The sequence below is a fragment of the Pantherophis guttatus genome, chromosome 10 (genome assembly GCF_059756535.1).
Source record: "Pantherophis guttatus breed Tessera chromosome 10, ASM5975653v1, whole genome shotgun sequence".
Classification (NCBI taxonomy): Eukaryota; Metazoa; Chordata; class Lepidosauria; order Squamata; family Colubridae; genus Pantherophis; species Pantherophis guttatus.
The window spans coordinates 16,679,975-16,704,527 of NC_142072.1; the positions used below are offsets into that span (position 1 = coordinate 16,679,975).

Genomic DNA, 24,553 nt, shown 5'->3' on the forward strand with positions numbered 1-24,553 from the left:
CTTCTGATGCAATATCACAGACAATATACAGTGAAAAATATATTTATTTAGGTACAAATGATATGTTTCTTTCCAGTGGATTCCTATGCTATAAAAAACATACATTCATTGCAGGAGTTATTATCCATCAGAAATGATGGAGCCTTAAAATTATACAACAAACCACTCTCTCTCTGTATATATATATACTGTATAAATCAGAGGTGTCCACTCTTGACAATTTTAAGCCTGGTGGACTTCAACTCCGAGAATTCCCTACCCAGCATGGGTTGGCTGGGAGTTGAAGTCCAGAGATCTTAAAAGCTGCCAAGGTCGGACATCCCTGATTTAACTGGAGCGCTCCCTAGTGCTCCCATAAAGCAATTTTTGTAAGGGGCCTTTTTTTCTCCATTTTTTTTAAAGATATGCATCAAAGCTGCTCAAATAACTTCAAGTTTTTCCCTCCCACAGAGATACCGTTGTAGGCAACAGAAGGTGTTCCTGATGAAATATAGTGAAGTAAAATCAAGTTTTTGTCTCTTTTTGACACGGGAATATTTCAGGCAGCTGAATCAGAACAGATGTTAATCCTCCCTCAAAGTACATTTGAAACCTGTGCCCACTTTTCTTTATCCAACCTACTTTTTTACTCTATAAATAAAAGCTGTTAACAAGCCATCTGCTGAGCGAAAAAGGCTGGGCTTTTTTAGTCTTGCAATTCTATGCCCACTTAGCCAGGATTACAAAATGTTGAATTCTACAGGATGTACTTCTGTGTATACGTTTTAGTATTACATCGACTGCTTTGGGAGAGCATACTTAGCACAGTCAGCTAAATATCTAGTAGCAACTGTATTTACATTGCATGTTAAATTTAGATAGCTTAGTTTTTAACTCATTTTCAGTGTGTTGTATGAACTCAGCCAGTTAAATGATTCAACGTACGTCAACCCTGAAAAAAGATAAATCCAATAACCAAATTAATTATGGTGGTGAGCCTATCTACTGTTAATCTCCTGCACTGTACATTTCCGAGAAGAAAGTATTATATGCTCAGGTAACAGACACACTTCACGGAAAACCTAACTTAATCAGGGAATGTGTTTTTGGTTTTACCCTAGCATATATAATTTTCAATCAGGGCAGCATTTAATTATAATTAATTCCTATCCAGGATTTCCACCTTTCATCACCATCCATCAGTCCTATTCTTCTACCTTTAATAAAAACCTGACGTGCAACCATTAAGAGGTATTTTTTTTTAATGACATGGATTGTTTGCATGTGCTAATCCATGGATAACATCACCAAAGTCTACATCAACTTTTCCTAAAGTTAGCATTCTCCAGATAGGTAATAATCAGAAGTTTAAACTTTTGGAACACTGGTCACAATTCAGCAACTTAGGTAATACCAGTAATTTTCTAGACGGGAAACAATGTTTTTCAGGGAATTGCCAATTAAACTTTTGCAGGGCCTCTCTTTTCCCTCAATCAGCTCTCCCTGCTTCTCCACTCACCCCACATGTGGAAAAGGAATACAGTGAACAATAAAACGCTATACATCTGTATAGTTTTGATTGCTATCTAAACTAGCACGACTGTCTTGAATGCAAAAATGAGCCAAATTTTAAACACTTGTGTTTTGGGAATTGGTATATGATGCAATTACAATTGTTGCTGCTTGTGTCTCCCTTCAAATCAGTGCCGATTCCTAGCAACTGCCTAGATGAGCCCCTGCAGTTTTCTTGACAAGATTTCAGAAGTGGTTTGCCATTGTCTCTTTCCCGGGGCTGAGAGAGGGGGACTGGCCCAAGGTCACCCATTTGCCTCTGTGCCTAAGGTAGCACTAGAACTCACCGTCTCCCAGTTTGTAGCCTGGGGGGGCTACAACCACCTTACCATACTGGCTCTTGTGCTGCTTAAGACTGTACAAATATCAGTTCTAAAGTGATGGCGCTACCCAAACGAAACTTAGTGAGGCTTTTCTCCAAAAACATTTTTAGGATGGGCTACTTGTGTTTTCGGCTTACGAAATGGGCTTAAATGGACTCCAGGGTATGGTAGAGAACAGGAAGGCCTGGAGGAACATTGTCCATGGGGTCGTGATGGGTCGGACATGACTTTGCAACTAAGAACAACAAATTTGTGTTTGAAAAACATTTCAGTGTTCAGCTTCAAAGAAGCAGTATAAGTGTAGAGTGAGTGTGTGTGTGGGGCGGGGGTTGTACCCACCAGGCCTGCTAAATGAAAAGATCAATGTTGCAACATTTTCTGCATATTGTGTTTCAGATTAACACACTGCATGAATTCAAAAGATCAAGAAACTTGTATTGAAAGTGCAAAAAAAGAGGAGTCCTAATCACTTAATTCTGCCCATGCACATAAATGTTTAATTTATGTCCTATGAATGTCTAGCAGCACATAAGGGCCTGAAGGCATCATTTAAAATACTCCTTGCTTTATAAAAGCTGGCAGGAACACACAGCTCTTTCTGGTCTTCCAGGCTAGCTAGAAGTCCATCAATATTCCTTCTCCCTGGATTCCCACTGAGTCAAGCAACCTTCGCCAGTGGCCATGATGATTAATGACTCAGAGAACTGATGCTGTCAGAGAAGAGTGGACTAAAAAGCGTTCTAAGAGACAAAGATCAAAGCAAAGCAACTGTTGTCCTGCTGACTAGAAATAAGGGTGACTTTATCAAACCAACTCAATACACAATCCACCTTTTCCTAGCTGTTTCCAACCTCTGCATCTAGGAAGCTGCAGCTAGATAACTGCAAAGCTGATGTGGGGGGAGGGGTGATCAATTTACTAAAACATTTTGTTTATGCGTGAACTAATTTTAGGGCATATGTTCCTTTTAAATTTTGTTGATAGAATTACAAGATAAGGTTGACAATTGTGTGGACATGAACTGACCTAGCTTTTTTTTTTTAATTGATTACTGCTTTTGGGGACATCATCAATCCTCTGCATTAAAAATGTTAACTCAAGTACGGACTATTGTAAAAATGGTTAAAATAATTTTAACATATAAAGCTGGGCAGATGAACATTGGAATTCATGTCAGCTGGCAAGCATCTCCTCTAGGTAGAAAATTTAGATGTAACGGGAATTTCAATCACAATATTATTTAAAAAGAATTATATTGAAAAATAATTGGAAGGTGGGTTTTTTTTCCCCCTAAAATATATGCTCTGCATTTCATTTCAGGGCATTCATTTCAAACACGCCGGATTATTAATTCCATAATTTATGGATAAGATGAAGATTACTGATGTCCCTGTATACTTCCAGATATTACTCTAGGGTTATAAAACATTTCTCCAACTCCATCAAGTTTGCTGAATTCACAACAAGACCGCTTAACCGTGAGTCAACAAAACGCAATTGTGGTATTCATATAATTTCCCATGTCCAAATAACTAGATGCTGGCTTAATATGTTGGCTTGATGTGTAGCATAAACTAAAGCTGTGCCTGAACCTACACCCCCCCCCCATCTATCAAACTCGAGTTTAGCAAAGTCTAAAAGGCTGAGCAGAAGGCAGGCGAGCGGCCACCGGTTAATGCGGCGAGAGTCACGAGCATCGAAGGGAGGAACAGCTGCCGTCTCACGGTCCCCCTTCCCGATCCGGATCGTCCCAGGTTTTGCGCGCTACACGTCAATCAACCCTCAATCAATCAATCAGAATAGAGCTGGAAAGGGAACTTGAGAGGTCTTCTAGTCCTTCCCTGCGGGTGCAGCTCACGAAGCGGCGCCGTTGCTCTTCCGCGGCTCCGTCTCGCTCAAAGCCGCCGAGCCCGGCAAACTCCTCCGGAACGGGGATTCCGGCGGCTCCGGTCCACCCCCTCGCCTCATCCGGCAGGCCGCCCAAGGCACGCAGCTGCTGAGGGCCAGCGCCGAGGCCAGGAAAGCGGGCGGACGGGCCTTTTTGTAGCGCCTGGCGGTCTTCTTCAAGCGCTGCCCGTGCGTCGTGAGGTGAAGCTCGGCTTGAGCCACGCCGCTGCCCAGGCGGCCGAGAGTCTCGGCTCGGGTGGCCATGCGCAGCTCGGCTTCGATGAAGACGCGGTGCAGGTGCTGGACGCGGCTCTCCAGCTCCGAGACCAGGTGCCGCCGGCCCTCCGCCTCCAGCAGGCGCCGCCGAGCTTCCGCCAGCTCCAGCGCGCCCCGCACCGCCGCCGGCAGCGAGGAAGAGGCGGCGGCGCGCATTTCCAAGTCCCGGCTGGTCGCTGCAGGAGCCGCCGCCGCCGCCGCCGCCACTTTCGCCGGCTTGGCCGCCTCCTCGGCTCCTCTAGGCGGCTTCAGGGCTCGGATGGCAAGAGGCGCAATCCCGCAGCCGGGCATTAAGGCTTTAGCGGGAAGGGAAGGGGAGAGCGCCGGTGCTTTGAAGCCCAGATGGAGATGCGCGCCCTCGGGGCGTGGAGCGCCTCTGATCCCGATCCTTCCCACCGGCGCTCCGCAGAACGGCTTGCGGGAGAGGGTAGCGGCAGGCGCGCCACTCCCCGCCCTGCTTGCTCCAAGCCGGGCGGGGTGGGGGTGGGGGTGGGGGGGACTCGGATCGCAGCGGGCGTGCTGGCGAATTCTGATTCGGAACCTGAGCCCGCCGAGCTCAGTTCAGGTCTGGCCAACCGGCCTCCCGAGCGCGCTTATAAAGGCAGAGGAGACGTGGGGGGGAGGGACGGGGAGGGGGGGATTTGAGAGATGCTTCGCTCAGCCAATCACTGCTGGAGCTTCGCCCTGTCTCTTTAATCCCCCGCCTGGCATCTGTTCGGCCGCTTTCCGGAGCTCATCTTGCCTGCGCCCGCCCGGCTCTCCGGACTGTTTTCTTTTCTAACGTGGTCTTAACAGCGCTTTGCAAATACAGGGCTATTGGGAGTGGGAGGGAAAGGAGGCTCTTTTTCATCCCCCACCCCCACCACTTTCATCTCGGAAAATTGCTAGGAAGATTAGGGATGATCAGGCATGTTGTTCCTTCTGATCTGGCACAAATTGCTGGGGCAACCGGCAGGAAACCTAATTCCCCAAGCTGGTGTCCTCCAAATGAGGATGGCAACTGAACAAGGAGATATTCAATCTAGAACAGAACGGGACGGAACAGAGCTGGAAGGGACCTTGGAGGTCTTCTTGTTATGGAAGGAAGGAATTAAGAGACATGGAAAGAGCCTTGGTAGTACAGGGGTTTAAGGCACCCTGTTATTAAGCTGGTTATTAAGACCAGCTGCTTGCAATTACTGCAGGGTTCGAATCTCGCCAAGGCTCAAGGTTGACTCAGCCTTCCATCCTTTCTAAGGTAGGTAAATTGAGGACCCAGTTTGTGGGGGCAATAAGCTGACTTTGTATAAATATACAAAAGGATGAAGGCTATTGCTTAGCGCATTGTAAACCGCCCTGAGTCTCCGGAGAAGGGCGGCATATAAATCAAATTTAAAAAAAAAAAAAATCCCTTCGGGGCAGACAGAGTCAGTTTATTATTGCAATAAGGTTCAGATAGGTATTGCTACCTCAAAATCTGAGCAAGGTAATGAACATGAGATTCCAGTTTTATACAGTATCAAACAAAGGATTCTGTTAACTCAGCAGTTCATATGATCATATACATTTGTTATTTTTAATTGACATTAAGTTTTACATTTTCTTTGCCAACAGTCATAATTCTTCTTGTAAATTACTGAAGCATAGATTCAAATTATCTCTTGTTGATGTTACATGTGGTCATCCTTTGATCTGTTTTAACCTTCAAACAAATATCTCTATCTCTGATAACTGAGGGGCCCCTCTTGTGAATGTTTCTACTTCAAAGGAATTCTCTGCCTTTCAACTGGATAATTGGCTTCCCTTAAACAAGCACATTTCCTTTCTTACAATACTATGAATAAAGAGGGCCCTTCAGTGATCATCCAGCTGGACCGGCTTACCTACATTATTGTAGTCCAGAGGTCACCAATCTTTCGGACCTCAGGGACCACTAAATTCATAATTTTAAATCCCGCGGACCACTAATACGATTTTTTAAAAAAGATAAATAGTATTTAGTGCAATATAAAAAATGCAAATAATTTTTCTGGGGACCACCAAAATTTTCTCACGGACCACCAGTGGTCCATGGACCACCAGTTGGTGACCGCTGTTCTAGACTGACTTATGCCTGACTAGGTGGCTCAGTGGCTAAGATGCTGAGCTTGTCGATCGGAAAGGTCAGCAGTTCGGTGGTTTGAATCCCTAGCACGTCTCCTGTGTGAGCAGGGGGTTGGACTAGATGACCTCCAAGGTCCCTTCCAACTCTGTTACTGTTAGTCCAGCCCCCTCCTCAAGCAGGAGAACCTATTCTATACCTTCTCAGACTAATGACTGTCAATTTTTTTTTATTATTTTTTATTTTTAATTTGATTTATATGCCGCCCTTCTCTGGAGACTCAGGGCGGCTTACAATGCATTAAGCAATAGCCTTCATACTTTTGTATATTTATACAAAGTCAGCTTATTGCCCCCACAAACTGGGTCCTTATTTAACCTACCTTAGAAAGGATGGAAGGCTGAGTCAACCTTGAGCCTGGTGAGATTCGAACTTACAGTAATTGCAGACAGCTGGTGTTAATCACAATGCTTTTAGTCTGCTGAGCTACCAGGCCCGGTATCTCTTCTTAAAAACCTCCAGTGATAAAGTACCACGATTTCTGAAGGCAAAGCTGTTCCACTGATTAATTGTCCTCACTGTTGGGAAGTTTCTCCTTCATTCTAGGTTGCTTCTCTCTTTGATTAGTTTCTAATCATTATTTCGTGTTCCTGCCCTCCGGTGCTTTGGAGAATAATTTGACCTCCCCTCTTGTTTGTGGCAGCCCTTCAAATAATGGAATACTGCTATCATGTCCCCCCCTAATTCTTCTTTTCTTTAGATTAGCCAAACCCAAAACCTGCAGCTATTCTTCGTATGGTTTAGCCTCCAGGCCTTTGATAAGAAATAAGGATAAATTTTCTGACGGTGAGAACAATCAACCCATGGAACAGAAGTTGCCTTCAGAAGTTGTGGGAGCTTCATCACTGGAGGCTTTCAAGAAGAGACTGGACTGCCCTCTGTCAGAAATAGGGTAGTCTCTCCTGCTTGGGCAGGGGGCTGGACTAAATGACCTACAAGATCCCTTCCAACTCTGTTAATCTATTCTATTCTATTCTAAATGAGAACTCTTCAACTCCCTCTGGCCAGAATGACCAGATATGCCAGGATGAATCATTTGCAGCCATTTGAAGAGCATCCAATGGACAAAAGGCAGTTTTAACCGGTGTTTATTTTTTCAGAGTGTATTGTAAATAAGTCATAGGCTGAACCTTCACAGTAGGGAATAGTGCTTGGCTTGCAACCACAATTGGGATCGGAATGTTCATTGCTAAAGAAAGCAATCGTTAAGTCAGTTGCATCCAATTTTACAATCTTTTTTGCCAAGGTTGTTACTGCCGTTTTTAAGTGAATCATGTGGACCTTAAGCAAATATGGCTTCCCCCATTTAAATTTGCTTGTTAGAAGCTGCCTGTGAAGGTCGGACAGGACCCTGCAACCATCATAAATTTGATACTCCTGAGCATCTGAATTTTGAACACATGACCGGAGATGCTGCAACTGTACTACCTTGGTAGTACAGGGGTTTAAGGCACCCTGTTATTAAGCTGGTTATTAAGACCAGCTGCCTGCAATTACTGCAGGGTTCGAATCTTGCCAAGGCTCAAGGTTGACTCAGCCTTCCATCCTTTCTAAGGTAGGTAAATTGAGGACCCAGTTGTGGGGGCAATAAGCTGACTTTGTATAAATATACAAAAGGATGAAGGCTATTGCTGAGCACATTGTAAGCCGCCCTGAGTCTCCGGAGAAGGGCGGCATATAAATCAAATTTAAAAAAAAAAAACTGTCATTAGTGTGAGGACTGGTTGTAATTAAGGTATTACCCTTGTAATTTTGAACGGTCGCTAAACAAATGGCTTTAAGTTGAGGACCTTCTCTGCATTACAATGGAAATTGAAATCAGGGCAGAATTCCTCCAGCCAGCATTAAAATTGGCAAGATGGAGAAACACTGGACTGAAGATTACTGCATGTGAGCCCAGCTAACCCTGTTTCTTTTTCAGAAAACTACAGCTCAGTAAACTATTTAGTAGAGTCCTTGTAAGTGAATCACTATGGTTAGAATACAGGTAGTCCTCCACTTACAACAGTTCATTTAGTGACCATTCAAAGGTACAGCGGCACTGAAAATGTGACATGACTGTTTTTCACAGTTACGACCTTTGCAGCATCCCCATGATCGTGTGATCAAAATTCAGATGCTTGGCAACTGCTTCATATTTACGACCTTTGCTGTGTCCCAAGGTCATGCGATCCTCTTTTGCGAACTTCTCACAAGCGAAATCAATGGGGAAGCCAGATTCACTTACTAACTAATCAACGGCAGCAATTCACTTGTCAACCGTGGCAAGAAATGAGGCAAAACTCGCTTAACAAATGTCTCAGTTAACAGAAATGTTGGGCTCAATTGTGGTCGTAAGTTGAGGACTACCTGTTAAGTTTTATTCATTCCTGTTCAGAACAAAAAAAAAAAATGTTAAGTTTGAAAGGACTAATGATTTCACTGAATTCTGATAGTGAGAACAATTTATTTATTTATTTATTATTTATTTATTAATCAAATTTCTATACCGCCCTACTCCCGAAGGACTCAGGGCGGTGAACAGCCAAGATAAAATACAGACAATACAAATATTAAAAATCCCTTAAAATTATTAAATATTTCGGCCGAAACACAGATTAAAACACCCAATTTATAAAATCACGAATTAAAAAATTTAAAATTTAAGAATTTAAAAGAGGGGAGTTAGGCCAGGCCAGCTTGCTGAAATAGAAAAGTTTTGAGAGCACGGCGAAACGTGCGCAGGTCCGGGATCTTCCGTATCTCTGGGGGGAGCTCGTTCCAGATGGTAGGTGCCCCCACAGAGAAGGCTCTCCCCCTGGGGGCCGCCAGTCGACACTGTTTGGCCGACGGCACCCTGAGGAGCCCCTCTCTATGGGAGCGTACTGGTCGGTGAGAGGCTATTGGTAGCAGAAGGCGGTCTCGTAGATACCCCGATCCGATGCCATGGAGCGCTCTAAAGGTGGTAACCAAAACCTTGAAGCGCACCCGGAAGACCACCGGGAGCCAGTGCAGCTCGCGCAGGAGGGGGGTCACATGGGAGCGCCACGTCGCTCCCATAACCACCCGCGCGGCCGCATTCTGGACCAGCTGGAGCCTCCGGGTGCTCCTCAAGGGGAGCCCCATGTAGAGAGCATTGCAGTAGTCCAAGCGGGAAGTGACAAGAGCATGAGTGACCGTATTTAACGAGTCCCGATCCAGAAAGGGACGCAACTGGCGAATCAGGCGGACCTGATAAAAAGTCCCCCTGGCCACGGCCGTCATATGCTCTTCTAAAGACAGCCGTGAGTCCAGGAGGACACCCAAGTTGCGAGCCCTCTCCGTGGGGGGCAATGACTCGGCCCCAATAGTCAGTGATGGCGCCAACTGACTATATCGGGATGTCGGAAACCACAGTCACTCGGTCTTGGATGGGTTGAGCCTGAGTCTGTTTCTCCCCATCCAGATCCGCAAGGCCTCCAGGCACCGGGACATCACTTCAAGGGCATCATTGGGGTGGTCCGGGGTGGAGATGTACAGCTGAGTATCGTCAGCGTACTGGTGGTACTTCACCCCGAAACCACGGATGATCTCACCCAGCGGCTTCACATAAATGTTGAACAGAAGGGGCGAGAGGACCGACCCTTGTGGCACCCCACATACAAGGGGCCTTGGGGTCGACCTCTGCCCCCCTGTCAACACAGACTGTGACATAGTCTGTGACATAGGTTGCCTTCAGAAGTTGTGAGGGCTCCATCACCTCAGGCTTTTTTAAGAGATGTTGTACCGAAGTGGTACAGCATCTCCTGCTTGAGCAGGGGGTTGGACTAGAAGACCTCCAAAGTCCCTTCCAACTCTGTTATTCTGTTACTCCTCACATCTGAAAGCTGCCTAAAAGGCAGTTTTAGGTCTTAACTGTGTCCTCTCTCTCTTTGCTCTGTTTCACATAAAAGGCAGCTATTGCAGGTCTGAATCAATTTCATTTGCTTTTGCTATGACTCACCTTGACTCACCTTGAAAAAAAACAACACAGATGGGTTAGAACAACCTCGTAACTTCCAGGAGGAGTTGTTTCTATAGCGATCCATGAGCAGGTATGTTCCCAGGGGAAGAGCTGTTGGAAAGAACATTTTATTGACAGAGCGAGTAAAAAAATCTCGAAAGGCTAGCTAGCCTATCTAAGCTGCAGAAATCTCAATAATCACTAGTGGATATCTGGATTTTTGCTGCCAGATAGTGTAGCCCAAGTGACTTCATGGCTATGTAAACTTTTTTGACCCCAACATAAAAGTGGTTTATTTATTTGTTTGTTATTTATTCGACTGCTATCTTTTCCATTTTGTTTAAGAATAGAATAGAATAGAATAGAATAGAATAGAATAGAATAGAATAGAATAGAATAGAATAGAATAGAATAGAATAGAATAGAATAGAATAGAATAGAATAGAATTCTTTATTGGCCAAGTGTGATTGGACACACAAGGAATTTGTCTTTGGTGCATACGCTCTCAGTGTACATAAAAAGACATTCCTCAAGAAGCATAAGGTACAACACTTAATTATAGTCATAGGGTACAAATAAGCAATGAAATCATATTAGGAAACAGTCAATATAAATCGTAAGGATGCAAACAACAAGGTTACAGTCATACAGTCATAAGTTGGAGGAGATGGGTGATAGAAACGATGAGAAGATTAATAGTAATAGTAAAGCAGGCTTAGTGAATAGTTAGACAGTGTTGTGGGAATTGTTTGTTTAGCAGAGTGATGGCGTTTGGGTAAAAACTATTCTTGTATCTAGTTGTTCTGGTGTGCAGTGCTCTATAGTGTCGTTTTGAGGGTAGGAGTTGAAACAGTTTATGTCCAGGATGCGAGGGGTCTAAATATTTTCACAGCCCTCTTTTTGAGGCGTGCAATATTCAGGTCCTCAATGGAAGGCAGATTGGTAGTAATTGTTTTTTTTCTGCAGTTCTAATTATCCTCTGAAGTCTGTGTCTGCTTGTTGGGTTACAGAACCGAACCAAACCAGACAGTTATAGAGGTGTAGATGACAGACTCAATAAGGAGCTCACCATGTTATGCAGCACTAGGGATTCGAACCACTGAACTGCCGACCTTTCAATCGAAAAGCTCAGCGTCTTAGCCACTGATCCACCGTGTCCATTTTTCATTTCAGAATAGAAACCCCAATATTTAATGCTCCCTGCTCCCTCCAATTCTCCAAACAATGGTTCAAGTTCAGAAAGAAAAATGAAGCTGGGGGAAATCTGTGCGTTTTTTGAATTATAGCATCCTTTCAAAAAATGTTTCAAAAACCTGATATTGCAGTGTGTCTGCCAATAGCACGTTACGTAATGATTTATTAATAAAGTTAAAGTGGGCTGATTTGGCAAGAAATCAGAGCCAGCTAACGAGTCCTGTGACACTCAAATGTCATTGTCACGTCTGTCTAGATTTAACCATGCAGAAGGGAGCCTCATTTGCTAACCCTTTAAAGATCCGCTTTTGGTTTTGGCTTTCTTACCAGATTGTTTTAAATTTAAATTGGGTGTGTGTCTGTGTGGAGAAGCCTGTACAATTAGTCCTTGACTTCCAACTATAATTGAAACCAGAATTTCTGTTCCTAAGAAAGGCAGTTAGCAATAGCACTTAGACTTATATTCAGCTTCACAGTGCTTTACGGCCCTCTCTAAGTGGTTTACAGAGTCAACCTATTGCCCCCCAACAATCTGGGTCCTCATTTTACCCAACTTGGAAGGATGGAAGGCAGAGTCAACTTTGAGCCAGTCAGAATCGAACTCCTGACAGTGAGCAGAGTTAGCCTGAAATACTTCGTTCATTCTAACCACTGGGAGGGAGGGAGGGAGGGAGGGAGGGAAGGAAGGAAGGAAGGAAGGAAGGAAGGAAGGAAGGAAGGAAGGAAGGAAGGAAGGAAGGAAAGAGAAAGAGAGAAAGGAAGGAAGATAACAATAGCACTTAAACTTATATACCTTATATACAATGTAGGCTGGTGACCCCCAGGGGGAGGGCCTTCTCTGTGGGGGCACCTACCCTCTGGAATCAGCTGCCCCCAGAGATAAGGAGAATCCAAGACCTCGGTGCCTTCCGCCGTGCCCTTAAAACCTTCTTTTTCCAGCAAGCCGGGCTGGCTTAACACATTTTTTAACATATTTTTAATTTTTAATTGGTTTGTTATCTTAAACTGGGGCCAAATTAATATATATCCTTTTAATTGTTTTTTAATGTTTGTATTGTATGTTTTTATCTGGCTGTACACTGCCCTGAGTCTTTCGAGAGAAGGTGCGGTATATAAATTTGAAATAAAATAAATAAATAAAATAAATAAATACCGCTCCACAGTGCTTTACAGCCATCTCTAAGTGGTTTACAGAGTCAGCCTATTGCCCCCCAACAATCTGGGTCCTCATTTTACTGACCTTGGAAGGATGGAAGGCAGAGTCAACCTTGAGTCAGTCAGGATTGAACTGCTGGCAGTTGGCTGAATTAGCCTGCAATATTGCATTCTAACCACGGCGCCACCACGGCTCTTTGTTATGTAAATTGTGCCCATTTTTACAACATTTTTTGCCATGCTTAATAAGTGAATCACTGCAGTTGTTAAGTGAATCACACAGTCGGTTAAGCAAATCCGGCTTCCCCACCCCCACCCCCTTGACTTCGTCACAAGTTGATTGGAATAATGATCACATCACCCTGGGAGGCTGCAGCTGTCATAAATACATGCCAGTTGCCAAGCATCCCAATTTTGATTGCATGATTGTGGGGATGCTGTCACAGTTGTAAGCGTGCGGTCCTGTTGTGAACCAGTTGTAAAGGTAAGTAGAACCCACCCCTGTGTCTGGGTGTTTTATCCTTGGGGTGGACAAGCTTCTGCCTTTTCTTGCAGACATTTCATTACCAAATGAGGTAACATCATCAGTGCTAGAAGGGAGTGGGGTTTGCTCTTATTTATATATATACTAGTGGCTTGCCCTGTCTGTTGAGGAATTATTGAGTCTGTCATCTGCACCTCTATAACTGTCTGGTTTGGTTCTGCAACCCAACAAGACAGACACAGACTTCAGAGGGTAATTAGAACTGCAGAAAAAACAATTGCTACCAACCTGCCTTCCATTGAGGACCTGTATACTGCACGAGTCAAAAAGAGGGCTGTGAAAATATTTACAGACCCCTCGCATCCTGGACATAAATTGTTTCAACTCCTACCCTCAAAATGATGCTATAGAGCACTGCACACCAGAACGACTAGACACAAGAACAGTTTTTTCCCGAATGCCATCACTCTGCTAAACAAGTAATTCCCTCAACACTGTCAAACTATTTACTAAGTCTGCACTACTATTAATCTTCTCATTGTTCCCACCACCCATCTCCTTCCACTTATGACTGTATGACTGTAATTTTGTTGTTTGTATCCTTACTATTTATATTGATATTGTTTCCTGATTGCTTATTTGTACCCTATGACTATCAGTAAGTGTTGTACCTTATGATTCTTGATGAACGTCTTTTCTTTTATGTACATTGAGAGCATATGCACCAAGACAAATTCCTTGTGTGTCCAATCACACTTGGCCAATAAAAAAAATCTGTTCTATTCTATTCTATTCTATTCTATTCTATTCTATTCTAGTATGATTCGATTGCTTATTTATACCCTATGACTATCAGTAAGTGTTGTACCTTATGATTCTTGATGAACGAATCTTGTCTTTTATGTACACTGAGAGCTTATGCACCAAGACAAATTCCTTGTATGTCCAATCACACTTGGCCAATAAAAAAAATCTATTCTATTCTATTCTATTCTATTCTATTCTATTCTATTCTATTCTATTCTATTCTATTCTATTCTATTCTATTCTAGTATGATTCGATTGCTTATTTGTACCCTATGACTATCATTAAGTGTTGTACCTTAAAATTTTTGCCAAATGTATCTTTTTTTTTATGTACACTGAGAGCATATGCACCAAAGACAAATTCCTTGTGTGTCCAATCACACTTGGCCAATAAAAAAACTCTATTCTATTCCATTCTATTGATGGGAGTAGTCTTGGTGGTTCATTGATTAGGCGGCTGTTTGTTGTTAGTTGTAGCCATCAAGAAAACCATCAAGCTCAAAAATTACCAAGGACCCCACAGTAACTTTCTGTGCTTCCTTTCCTAAAGGAAATTTCATTTCTCCCCTCTCCAGCCCACGTCAGATATGAGCTCCTGAAGCCTTCAATCCAGTTGCCTAGGAAGAAGGTTCTCAAGAGGACTTACCGTATGTAAGAAAGCCTATTTTGACCTGCTCAACCTCTTCTAAGCTGTTACCTGGTACAGTGAAGGGTTCTAGTGCCAATATTGAACTACAGTAAGTGTCCAGGGGGTCTTTTTGCAAAGCATTATGGGATCTGTGTGTTCTCCTTCAATTTAGGTAGCCAGTTTCCTGGCTTCGCTTTATCCTGGTCCCCATTCTTCCTGCCAATTGATTAAAATAATAGCATGCTCACCACATGGTAGGTAATATGGATGGATAACAGCGATCATCTGGAGGTTAGAGAAAATTAAATACCAGCTCATTTCTGTGCTGCATGTTATTACTAAAAGCTTTAAGCCTTTCAAGCCGCTTGTCTTTCCCCCCACGTTCTATTCATATCTGGACTGCCAGATACATCTGTTTATGCAATCCAAAGAAATGGATGATAAAGGCCTTTTACATAATGCCAGGCTCTCTCCAGGAGATTGGGAAGTGGGTTGATTTAACATTTCGTTTAGAACAAATCCCTGCATTCTCCCGATAATCTTTAGCAAATACAGTTGATTATTTTTTTTTCCACCACCAACACTACATACTGCCAGTAAATTTGCTCCGTGGTTTTGTTTACCAAGGCAAATGTCAATCTACCCACCTCTTGTTCAACAGAGATAGCCCTTGATTGACAACCACTCGTTTAGTGACCGTTCAAAGTTACAGCACTGAAAAAAGTGACCTATGACCAGTAGTGGGTTGCTACTGGTTTGCCCACCCACCCAGACGTCATCAAAAACACTCTGCGCATGTGCAGAAGCGCTGCGTGCTTGCTCCCAATAGTGAACCGGTAGCACCGGGATTTAAAACTCACTTTTGCCTATGACTGTTTTTTACACTTACAACCATGGTCATGTGATCAAAATTCAGGTGCTTGACGGTTTCAGTGTCCTAGGGTCATGGGATCACCCTTTGTGACCTTTAACAGATTGACAGAGTTGGAAGGGACCTTGTAGGTCATCTAGTCCAACCCCCCCACCCAAGCAGGAGACCCTACACCGTTTCTGACAGATGGCAGTCCTGTCTCTTTTTGAAAGCTTCCAATGATGAAGCTCCCACAACTTCTGAAGGCAACTTCTGTTCCATTGGTTGATCATTCTCGCTGTCAGGAAATGTCTCCTTATTTCCAGGTTGAATCTCTCCTTGATCAGTTTCCATCCTTTATTCCTTGTCTGGCCTTCAGGTGCTTTGGAAAATAGCTTGACCCCCCCTCCTCTTTCTGGCAGCCCCTCAAATATTGGAAGACTGCTGTCATGTCTCCCCTGGTCCTTCTCTTCACTAGGCTACCTTCTCACCAGCAAAGTCAATGGGGAAGCCAGATTCACTTTACTGTCATGTCACTAACTTAAGAACTGCAGTGATTTACTTAACAACTGTGGCAAGAAAGGTCGTAAAACGGGGCAAAATTCACTTCATAACAGTCTCACTTAGGAACAGTTGGGCTCAATTGTGGCTTTAAGTCGAGACTACATGTATCCATGTTCAGTGGATATTCCATGGTGGAGTCTTATGTTTACCCACCTATGTTGAAAACAAAAAAAATATATTCTGTTGCCTTTACTGTTGATGCAAGAGATTCTCTACCATCTTCTCGGACCTTTCTCTCTGCCTTCATGCAACTTCCTTTCCTTCTTTTGCCTGCTTTTTCCCTGCAATCCATCCGATACCATGATATAGATGCCTTGCAATCTACTGCTTTCGGCTTCCTATGCCTTTCAATATTCTGGCTTCAGCAGATTCTGCATCTCAGCATGCTGGTCAACATTCACAGCCAATTCTTCAGCTAGGCAAGCAAGGTGAGGCTGGAGACCTTCCAGACAAGGTGACCCAGTGAAGCTAAATCAGGCTGCAAAAGGAGCTGGCTTCTGCTGATTCTTGTTCCTTTTGTCTTTTGGAACAGAGGACGATTCCAATCTACAAGATGTGTGAGGATAAATATCTCAAAGCAACAGAAAGAAATGCACTGATTCTTCATTTTTATGTGCATAATTCATCTTAGGGAACCAGGGTATATACTCCCAATATAATCCAGACTCCAATACTGGCATGGAGGGGAACAGCTGGGGAAGTCCGGAATGGAGGTCAGCAGGGGTGGGCTTCAAAATTTTTAGCAAGGGGTTCTCTGCCCGGTTGCTGGGTGGGCGTGGCCATAGTGGTGTGGCCTAGTTGGCCTCCTGCACCACAGCCGGGAGGGTGTTTTTGCCCTCCCTGGGCTCCAAACCCTTTCCTTGAGCCTCTGGGAAGGCGAAAATGGCCTCCTCAGGCTCCAGAGGCCCTCTGGAGGCCTTCCTGAATTTCTGGTAGCCCTGTTTTTCACTCTCCCTGAGCCTCCGTGCGCACCCTGCACTTACCTGCATACAAAACGGGCCGTGTGGGGACTCCTGGGAGGGGTGGGGTGGGGTAGGCGGGGCCAGGCAGGAGTGGGATTTAGGGGCTCTCTGAACTGCACAGAATCTTAGCTTGAGATTCTCCCAAACCCCTGCGAACCCCCAACAGCCCACCCCTGTAGGTCAGCAATGATCAGCAGTCATTGGCAGGTATTAGTGACCCCATACCCTTTTTAATTGGAGTTGGGTCGTTCTGGAACGCTGACATTACGGGTGTCAAACTCAATCACATCACGTGACGTATCGTGACTTTTTTTTCCTTTGCGGAGGTGGAGTAGGCGTGGCCTACAAGTGACATATCTGGCCCGTGGGCTGCCAGCTTGAGTGGCCTGTTTTAGACATATCTCTCTAATCCTGTTCAATAATTATAGCACCAAAAGGATGAAAAAATTTTACTGCAAATATACATTTTACAAAAAAAAAATGCTCCTCTTAATTTATTTTCTTATTGGTTTTTAGCATATATATGTTTCTCTCCTTATTCCAATATAAAACCAAACTACTGGATCTTTACCAAACTTTTAGGAGGGGGAGAAGTGTGTTCATGTGAGCAGGAATTGTGCAAACCTCCAGAAAAGTTGATTTTGCTACCTATATGATGGTACTGTGTTTCCCCAAAAATACAACCTATTTAGAAAGTAAGTCCTAGCTTGATTTTTACATGGGCACCCAGTATAAGCAGTCCCCCCCCAAAATAAGCCCTAATTAAGACCCCATCCACTTCAGAATGCATAGGTAAAAATTAAGCTAGGTAAAAATGGGGGGGTGGAGCTGCCCTACTACTTACCTTCAGATAGTTGCAGCCAGGCCTCGCACACCTCGGCTTATTTCTTCTGCAGCAGGCAAGGCTTTCCTGAAGGCCTCTGTAGCCGATAAAAGAGCTCTAGATCTATCAGGAGACCTTCAAGAAAGCCTTATTTATTTATTTATTTATTGGTTTATTGGTTTATTGGTTCGATTTATATGCCGCCCTTCTCCGGAGACTCAGGGTGGCTTACAATGCGTTAAGCAATAGCCTTCATACTTTTGTATATACCTGCTTAGTAGGGCTTTTGTCCCCCCCCAAGCGGTGTTCTATTTTATACATATTTTATAAGTCAGCTTATTGCCGCACAAACCGGGTCCTCATTTTACCTACCTCGGAAGGATGGAAGGCTGAGTCAACCTTGAGCCTGGTGAGATTTGAACTTGCAGTAATTGCAGGCAGCTGGTGCTACTTAACAGCACTTTAGTCCACTGCGCCACTAAGGCTCTTGATGGCCTTGCAGGCTGAAGAAGTTCATGAAGGCCTCTCACAGCAAAAAGGAGGCTGGAGGCGATGCACTCAAGTGAGGTGAGTCAGTGGATGACATCCCCCCTGAAAATAAGACCTAGTGCCTTTTATTGTGGCCAAAAAAATATAAGACAGGGCTTATTTTTGGGGAAACATGATAGTTGTGTGATTGACCACAACTCCCTTATTAAACGGAGAGCTGCTTTTGCCTGTCCTAAACATCCCTTGATTGTTCTATTTTATAAACCATTCCGAAGCCGGCATGAAATCCACTCTGTCGTTACCTTTTTTGAATTCTTCGAGCATAGCATCCAGTCTGGTAGTGTTGCTGACATAATGGATTGGGTGGTTGTAAAAATTGGTGATTGTCTTGATTGGGGTGCGATCATCTGGATCGACAAATGCAAGATCTTTGACATACAACATGTCAACAATGTTCGTAATTTCCTTCGTGTAGATTGGGATCCGGGTGTAGCCACTCTAGGATCTCAGTCATTGTATCAAAGTCCAGGATGGCATTGCTGCTGATAAGGAAGCAGTCTTTTAATGGGGTCATGACACTTTCCACCATCTTAGACCTCAACTCCAGGGCTCCTTCGATGATATTCAGCTCTTCTTTCATCAAGTCATTATTAGGCTGAGTCAATCGAATCATCTCCATCAGCTTCTCCCAGTTGTAGACAGTGCCCATTTCTTTCCCAAGGAGGTAGTCCAAGAGCTTACTGATAGGGTAAGTGGCCGGGAAGGTGATTAACATAACCAACCTGGTGATGAAGACGGTGTTGGCACCTATTGCCAAACCATGACGGGAGCAGAGGGCCTGTGGAAGGATCTCCCCAAAGAGGACGATGGAAATAGTAGAGATCACAATAGACCAAGCGTTTTCCCCAATAACTGTGTCCAACAATATGGTGAGAGAAGAATTGACTAAAACATTACCGAGCAGCAAAGAACAGAGCAAATAATTCCCTTTCATTCGGAGGGGTTCGATCTTGGTGGCATATTCCCTCTCCTTGGGCGTGCCACAATTTTTCACAATGCGCAATCCCATAGGGTCAAGAGATATTAGGCCTAGGGAGAGACCACTAAACATCCCCGAGAGCGCCAAGAGGGTAACTACTAAGGTAATTTCAAGCCAGCGGGGTAGCTGCAAACCTTTGTCCTCTATCACTTGGAGGATCAGGTGACTATCCTTGAGCAGCTGGCGTGGTTTCCCACGATGATCCTCAAGGCACATCATGTAGTCCTTGAAGTGGATATTCTTCCGCAGGATCTGGACCTTCACAGAGAGTATGGCAGAAGTATTTTGCACGTCGCCGCTGTACGGCTGTATCAATAAATCACTTGTTCCTTGAGGGCAGACTGAAAAGTCCCTGATGAAAGTACTCAAGGAAGTCATCTCCACAAACCGAATCCTCCGCCAGCTGAATTTGTGGATGCCATTACCATAGATGCGAAGGTAAATCAGGCTTCCTTCCACCACTTGGATTCTGCCGTTTTCCAAAATGGCTGTCTCGGCCTTGCTACTATTCTCCAGCCTCATGCCTATAATTATGGTGTCATTAAGGGATGGTGCTTCCTTCCCAGCACTGGCTTGCCACAGGAAGACGAAAAGAAGCATAAGGACCTTTGGAAGCATCAGTACCAGATCTGTGACCTAATCGCTTTTTTTCTGTCACCCACCAAAACACCTCAACGGATCAAGTCCATGAAGGATTCCCTTTATTTAATGTATCCATGGATTCCCTCCAGTGACTCATTAAACCACGCTCTGAACTGGAGCTGTATATGTCACAAACCTATCTTCTATGCAGACCCGCCCACCTCATTTGCATTCTACATTCTTACCTGGCAACTTTGAATCTCACCACCATCATCAAAGCCTCTTGCAGAAGACTGATTTGCAACTGATTTGAAGGCACCAGAAATCTCTGTGTTCTGAAGGCATGAACCTTGTATTTTACAGAAGGGAACTAGTTTTATGAAAACCAACATAGACCATTTCCCATAAGCTGATGTGTAGTATGTGTTATACTTCCATTGTTCTCCAGTTAATGCCACTCTCATAGAGAAGGTCTTCTGCCTTCTCAATGCCCCTTGAACATTCCTCCTCTTCTTCCTTCCCTTATTTTCCTAGATGGGATATGAGCAGGGGTGGGCTTCAAAAATTTTAGCAAGGTGTTCTCTGCCTGGTTGCTGGGTGGGCGTGGGTGTGGTAGGCGTGGCCTAGTCTGCCTCCTACACCACAGCATGTGGGAGGTGTTTTTGCCCTCCCTGGGCTCCGGAGGCTTTTGTTGAGCCTCCAGGAGGGCAAAAATGGTCTCCCTAGGCTCCGGAGGCCCTCTGGAGGCCGGAAACAGGCCGGTTTCTGCCTTTCCCAAACTTCCAGTAGGCCCTTTTTTCACCCTCCCTGAGCTTCTGTGCATGCCCTGCACTTACCTGCATCTAAAATGGGCTGCGTGGCGACTCCTGGGAGGGAAGGGGTGGGCAGGGCCAGCCAGGAGTGAGATTTGGGGGTTCTCCGAACTGCACAGAATCTTGGCTAGAGATTCTCCTGAACCCCTGCGAACCCCCAGCAGCCCACTCCTGGAGGTCAGCAATGCTCAGCAGTCATTGGCAGGTATTAGTGGCCCCATACCTTCTTTTTTAAACATACTTCCCAGAAAGCTCTTCAAAGTTTAAACAAATCAATTGTTGTTTTCAATGGTGAAGTGGTGGGCATATGTACATTAAGTATAGCCTGTACTCTCCTCCTAAGTATAAATCTTATCAGCAAGGTTACTCTGCATTGATAGGCCTTGGATTGTGTTGTTAATCAAACAAAAGCTTACAGGAACCCAGGGAGCATTTGTATATTAAGCAAAGCACCTGGACTCACTTTTAGCAGCATCCTGGGGTTGAACTTTGGACACTCGTCCAGGGCAGCAGATGCTCCAGTAGTGAACTGTTATCTTAGAGGGGACCAAGCCATCCACCTGAAGTCCTGAGAGGTGCAAGACAGATGAATGAATCAGCGTTGCACCTTCTGCAAGCAAATCTGTCTAAAGACACTAGAAAATGGGTCACAAAATTTATTTGAGTCACCTTATATTCGCCATACAAATTCACTATGGCTTTGATTTCACAGAGGGAGAGAAGTACTGCTCCAAAGTATTTCCTCCCCCCCCCCCCCATAGTTATTATTTATTTATTTATTTATTTTTCAAATTTCTATACCACCCTTCTCCTTTTGGATTCAGGGCGGTGAACAGCCAAAGTAAAACATTTGTACACAAAAATTAAAATAGATTTAAAATAATTAAAGGTTGGCTCATAATTTAAAACATTTCAATTCAAAACCAATTTCAAATTTTAAAAACCCACCATAAAATCAGGACAGCCCGGCTAACTGAAAAAAATAGGTTTTAAGGGCCCGACGAAAAGTCCGGAGGTCTGGGATCACTCGTATCTCTGGGGGTAGATAGTAACAGATTATGTTACTTTCTACAGTGCTAGGTAAATGATAGACTCTTGTTCTGGGAACTGAATGAGAAGATAATACAGTTTTCAAGCTTCAGTACTGTGGATGACAGAAAGTCAGAGAAATGGGGGAAAATATGGCAGGTACTCCTCAATTTAGCACCAGCATTGGGACTGGAAATTCAGTTATAAGTCATCACAATTGCATTTTGAGGCATCTCCATGGCCAGACTCATTTTTTTCAACATTTTTGTGGTGGTCATTAAGCAAACCCTTTCGTCTGAAAATGGGAAAATAATAATGAGACTGCCATTCCCTTCTTTTCAATAGGAAAATTTATTTTGTAATGAAATGGTAACACTGTATTTTTCTTCAGCCTTTAACCACCAATAATTTTTTAGCAGTTCTGTTAGATGCTTCTTGACTACAGTTTTTCCACTTATTCTGGAGATGCCATCCCAGACATGATGGACCATGGAAATGTTTTTATTTTATTTATTTTTTATTTATTTATTTGTCAAACACGTATAAAATAAAAGATATAAGTATAAACATGATTACGAATACAGGATAAGGATATGAATAAATGGGGACAGTAGGACAGGGATGGTAGACATGCTGGTGCGCTTATGCACGCCCCTTACAGACCTCTTAGGAATGGGGTGAGGTCAACAGTAGACAGTCTAAGGTTAAAGTTATGGAGATTTGGGGACGTAACCACAGAGTCAGGTAGTGCATTCCAGGCATTGACCACTCTGTTGCTGAAGTCGTATTTTGTGTACTACCCTTAGGTCAGACTGAAGGCGGCGTAGTTCTAAATTGTCTAATCCCAAAATTTCAAGCCTGGTGGCATAAGTATTCTGTTGTGAGCAGAGGAGTGGAGTGCTCTTCTTGTGAAATACTTCTGGACTCGCTCAATTGTATTAATGTCTGATATACAGTGCGGGTTCCAGGCAGATAAGCTGTATTCGAGAATCGGTCTAGTAAAGGTTTTGTATGCCCTAGTTTGCAGAACAATATTTCCAGAGAAGCAGCTTCGCAAGATTAGGTTAACAACTCTTAATGCCTTTATGGCAATGTTGTTAGATCATTTGAGATGAGTATTCCAAGGTCATTGACAGAATGAGGATCGTCTACGAGGTCATATCCGCCCAGCTTGTATTTGATGTTCTGATTTGGAATGTTTGGAAAATAATTCCCATCATCTCCTGCCTACATGGTCAACAAGATACTGTTGATAATCAGATAATATTATTATCTGATTCATTTGAAAGCCGTCAGGCTAGGCTAGGGAGAGCAATTCTAAAAATAGAACCCTTCACAAAAAGAAAATATGCCGCACTCAATATTTCATGAGTAACTCCAATGACAAGTTTGTGCATTTTCCCTTTCCATTCGACCTGCTAGTTGGGCTTCATGTGATAAGACATCATTGCTCTGCCTTTTGAAATATACTTTAAAATGGAAACCAGTGCGTCTAACTCCTGGGAAGCTATCCTTCTCTGCAATTCTGAGATTTAATTAGCACCTTGTTTATTTGTTTGGCTAGCCATCTCTGGAATGGAATTTTCAACCTGGGTGCAATAAATCATAGACAAGCAGGCAATAAATGTGGATACAGTCATTGGGGGAACCGTCTCGGGAACCATCTGGCACAAAGCGTTTCACTATATACTGCCATGGTGGTTAAAGACACCGAGCTTGGCAGCTGGAAAGCTGGTTACTAACTTATCAACTGCAATGATTCGCTTAAGAACTGTGGCAAGGAAAGTCGTAAAATGGGGCAAAGCTCATTTAACAAATGTCTCATTTAACAACAAAAATGTTGGGTTTAATTGTCGTCGTAAGTTGAGGACTACGTGTAAGGTAATTAACACAATTAAATGTTCCCCTTGCCCCCAGCCTCCACCATGCCCCCCCCCCACACACAAACAGCTACGAAATATGTCTGAGCTGCAAGACTTCAATGAATATTACCAGTAGATGGCAGAAAAATATACCGAAAACCCCTTTTTGCTGCCATCTAGTGGCTATCTGTATTTGTGCAGACCTGTTCTGGTGGCCCTACCATTTTCAGTCATTTTTAGTAGCTAGTAATGGCAATTTTAGAGAAAGCATTTCTCTATCCTAGAGAAGGTTCCCTGATCTGCTGGCCTTCCGATGCATTTGAACACCAGATAATGGAAATTGCCCTCTAGTACGCTTGATGAGCATCAGGTTAGAGAAAGCTATCCTAGAAAAATAGCAATAGCAATAGCACTTAAACTTATATACCACTTCATAGTCCTTTTACAACATTCTCTCTAAGCGGTTTACAGTCAGTATCTTGTCCCCAACAATCTGGGTCCTCATTTGACTGACCTTGAAAGGATGGAAGGCGAGTCAACCTTGAGCCAGTGAGAATCAAACTGTTGAACTGCTGGCAGCCAGCAGTCAGCAGAAGTAGCCTGCAATACTGGATTCTAACCATTGCGCCACCACGGCACAGAACCCATAACAACAAGAAAAGATTTCCAACAGTTTCTTTATAAACTCCAAAATCTGTGTGTGTTTGTTCTCTAAGATTTGTGCATTGCTGCCCATAATAAAGAAGTTCTTCCTTCTCCCTGCCTTTGTTTGTTTTTTTAAAAAAACAATCCAGAAACAGAAGCAATTTTTCAGTTAATCCTGCATGAGGCTGTTTGTTTGCAATTGGCTCTGATTCTATTAAAAATAAAAATAATGGTTTTAAGATTTCTATCAAAATCTGGCACTGGCCTCTAAATTTGCCAAGACTTTGCTTCATTGAGCTGAAAAGTTCTTCATTTGCCAATCTTACAGGAAGTGCTTTCAAGTCTAATAGAAGTTTTGACATCAGTGATTGCTGCTGTCAGGCGTAGCTAGCTCTGCAGCTCTGCTGACTAATAATGCAGCCTTTCTCTCTCTCTGCAGAGCATCACGTAGGTACCAATAGCATCTTCAGCTGTCTCTGTCCAAAGGAG

General features: G+C 43.7%; 1 protein-coding gene and 1 pseudogene across 2 annotated transcripts; both read right to left on the reverse strand.

Annotated features, from left to right (window-relative positions):
- Positions 1 to 1,746: 1,746 nt before the first annotated feature.
- On the reverse strand, positions 1,747 to 4,608 carry TRNP1 (TMF1 regulated nuclear protein 1). Its single transcript, XM_087876953.1, has one exon. It carries the CDS (start codon positions 4,326 to 4,328, stop codon positions 3,729 to 3,731), a length of 600 nt encoding a protein of 199 aa, XP_087733079.1. The 5' UTR covers positions 4,329 to 4,608; the 3' UTR covers positions 1,747 to 3,728.
- Positions 4,609 to 8,484: 3,876 nt separating this feature from the next.
- Positions 8,485 to 19,914, reverse strand: LOC148112411 (metal transporter CNNM4-like; annotated as a pseudogene). The gene is made up of 3 exons (XR_015729547.1): positions 18,398 to 19,914; positions 10,149 to 10,249; positions 8,485 to 8,546 (listed from the first exon to the last, which is right to left on the reverse strand). The product of XR_015729547.1 is annotated as a metal transporter CNNM4-like (transcript).
- Between the last annotated feature and the right edge of the window lie 4,639 nt (positions 19,915 to 24,553).

Bases quoted from the DNA above. Each gene is read 5' to 3' on its own strand.
- TRNP1 (XM_087876953.1), bottom strand. From the start codon at position 4,328: ATGCCCGGCTGCGGGATTGCGCCTCTTGCCATCCGAGCCCTGAAGCCG.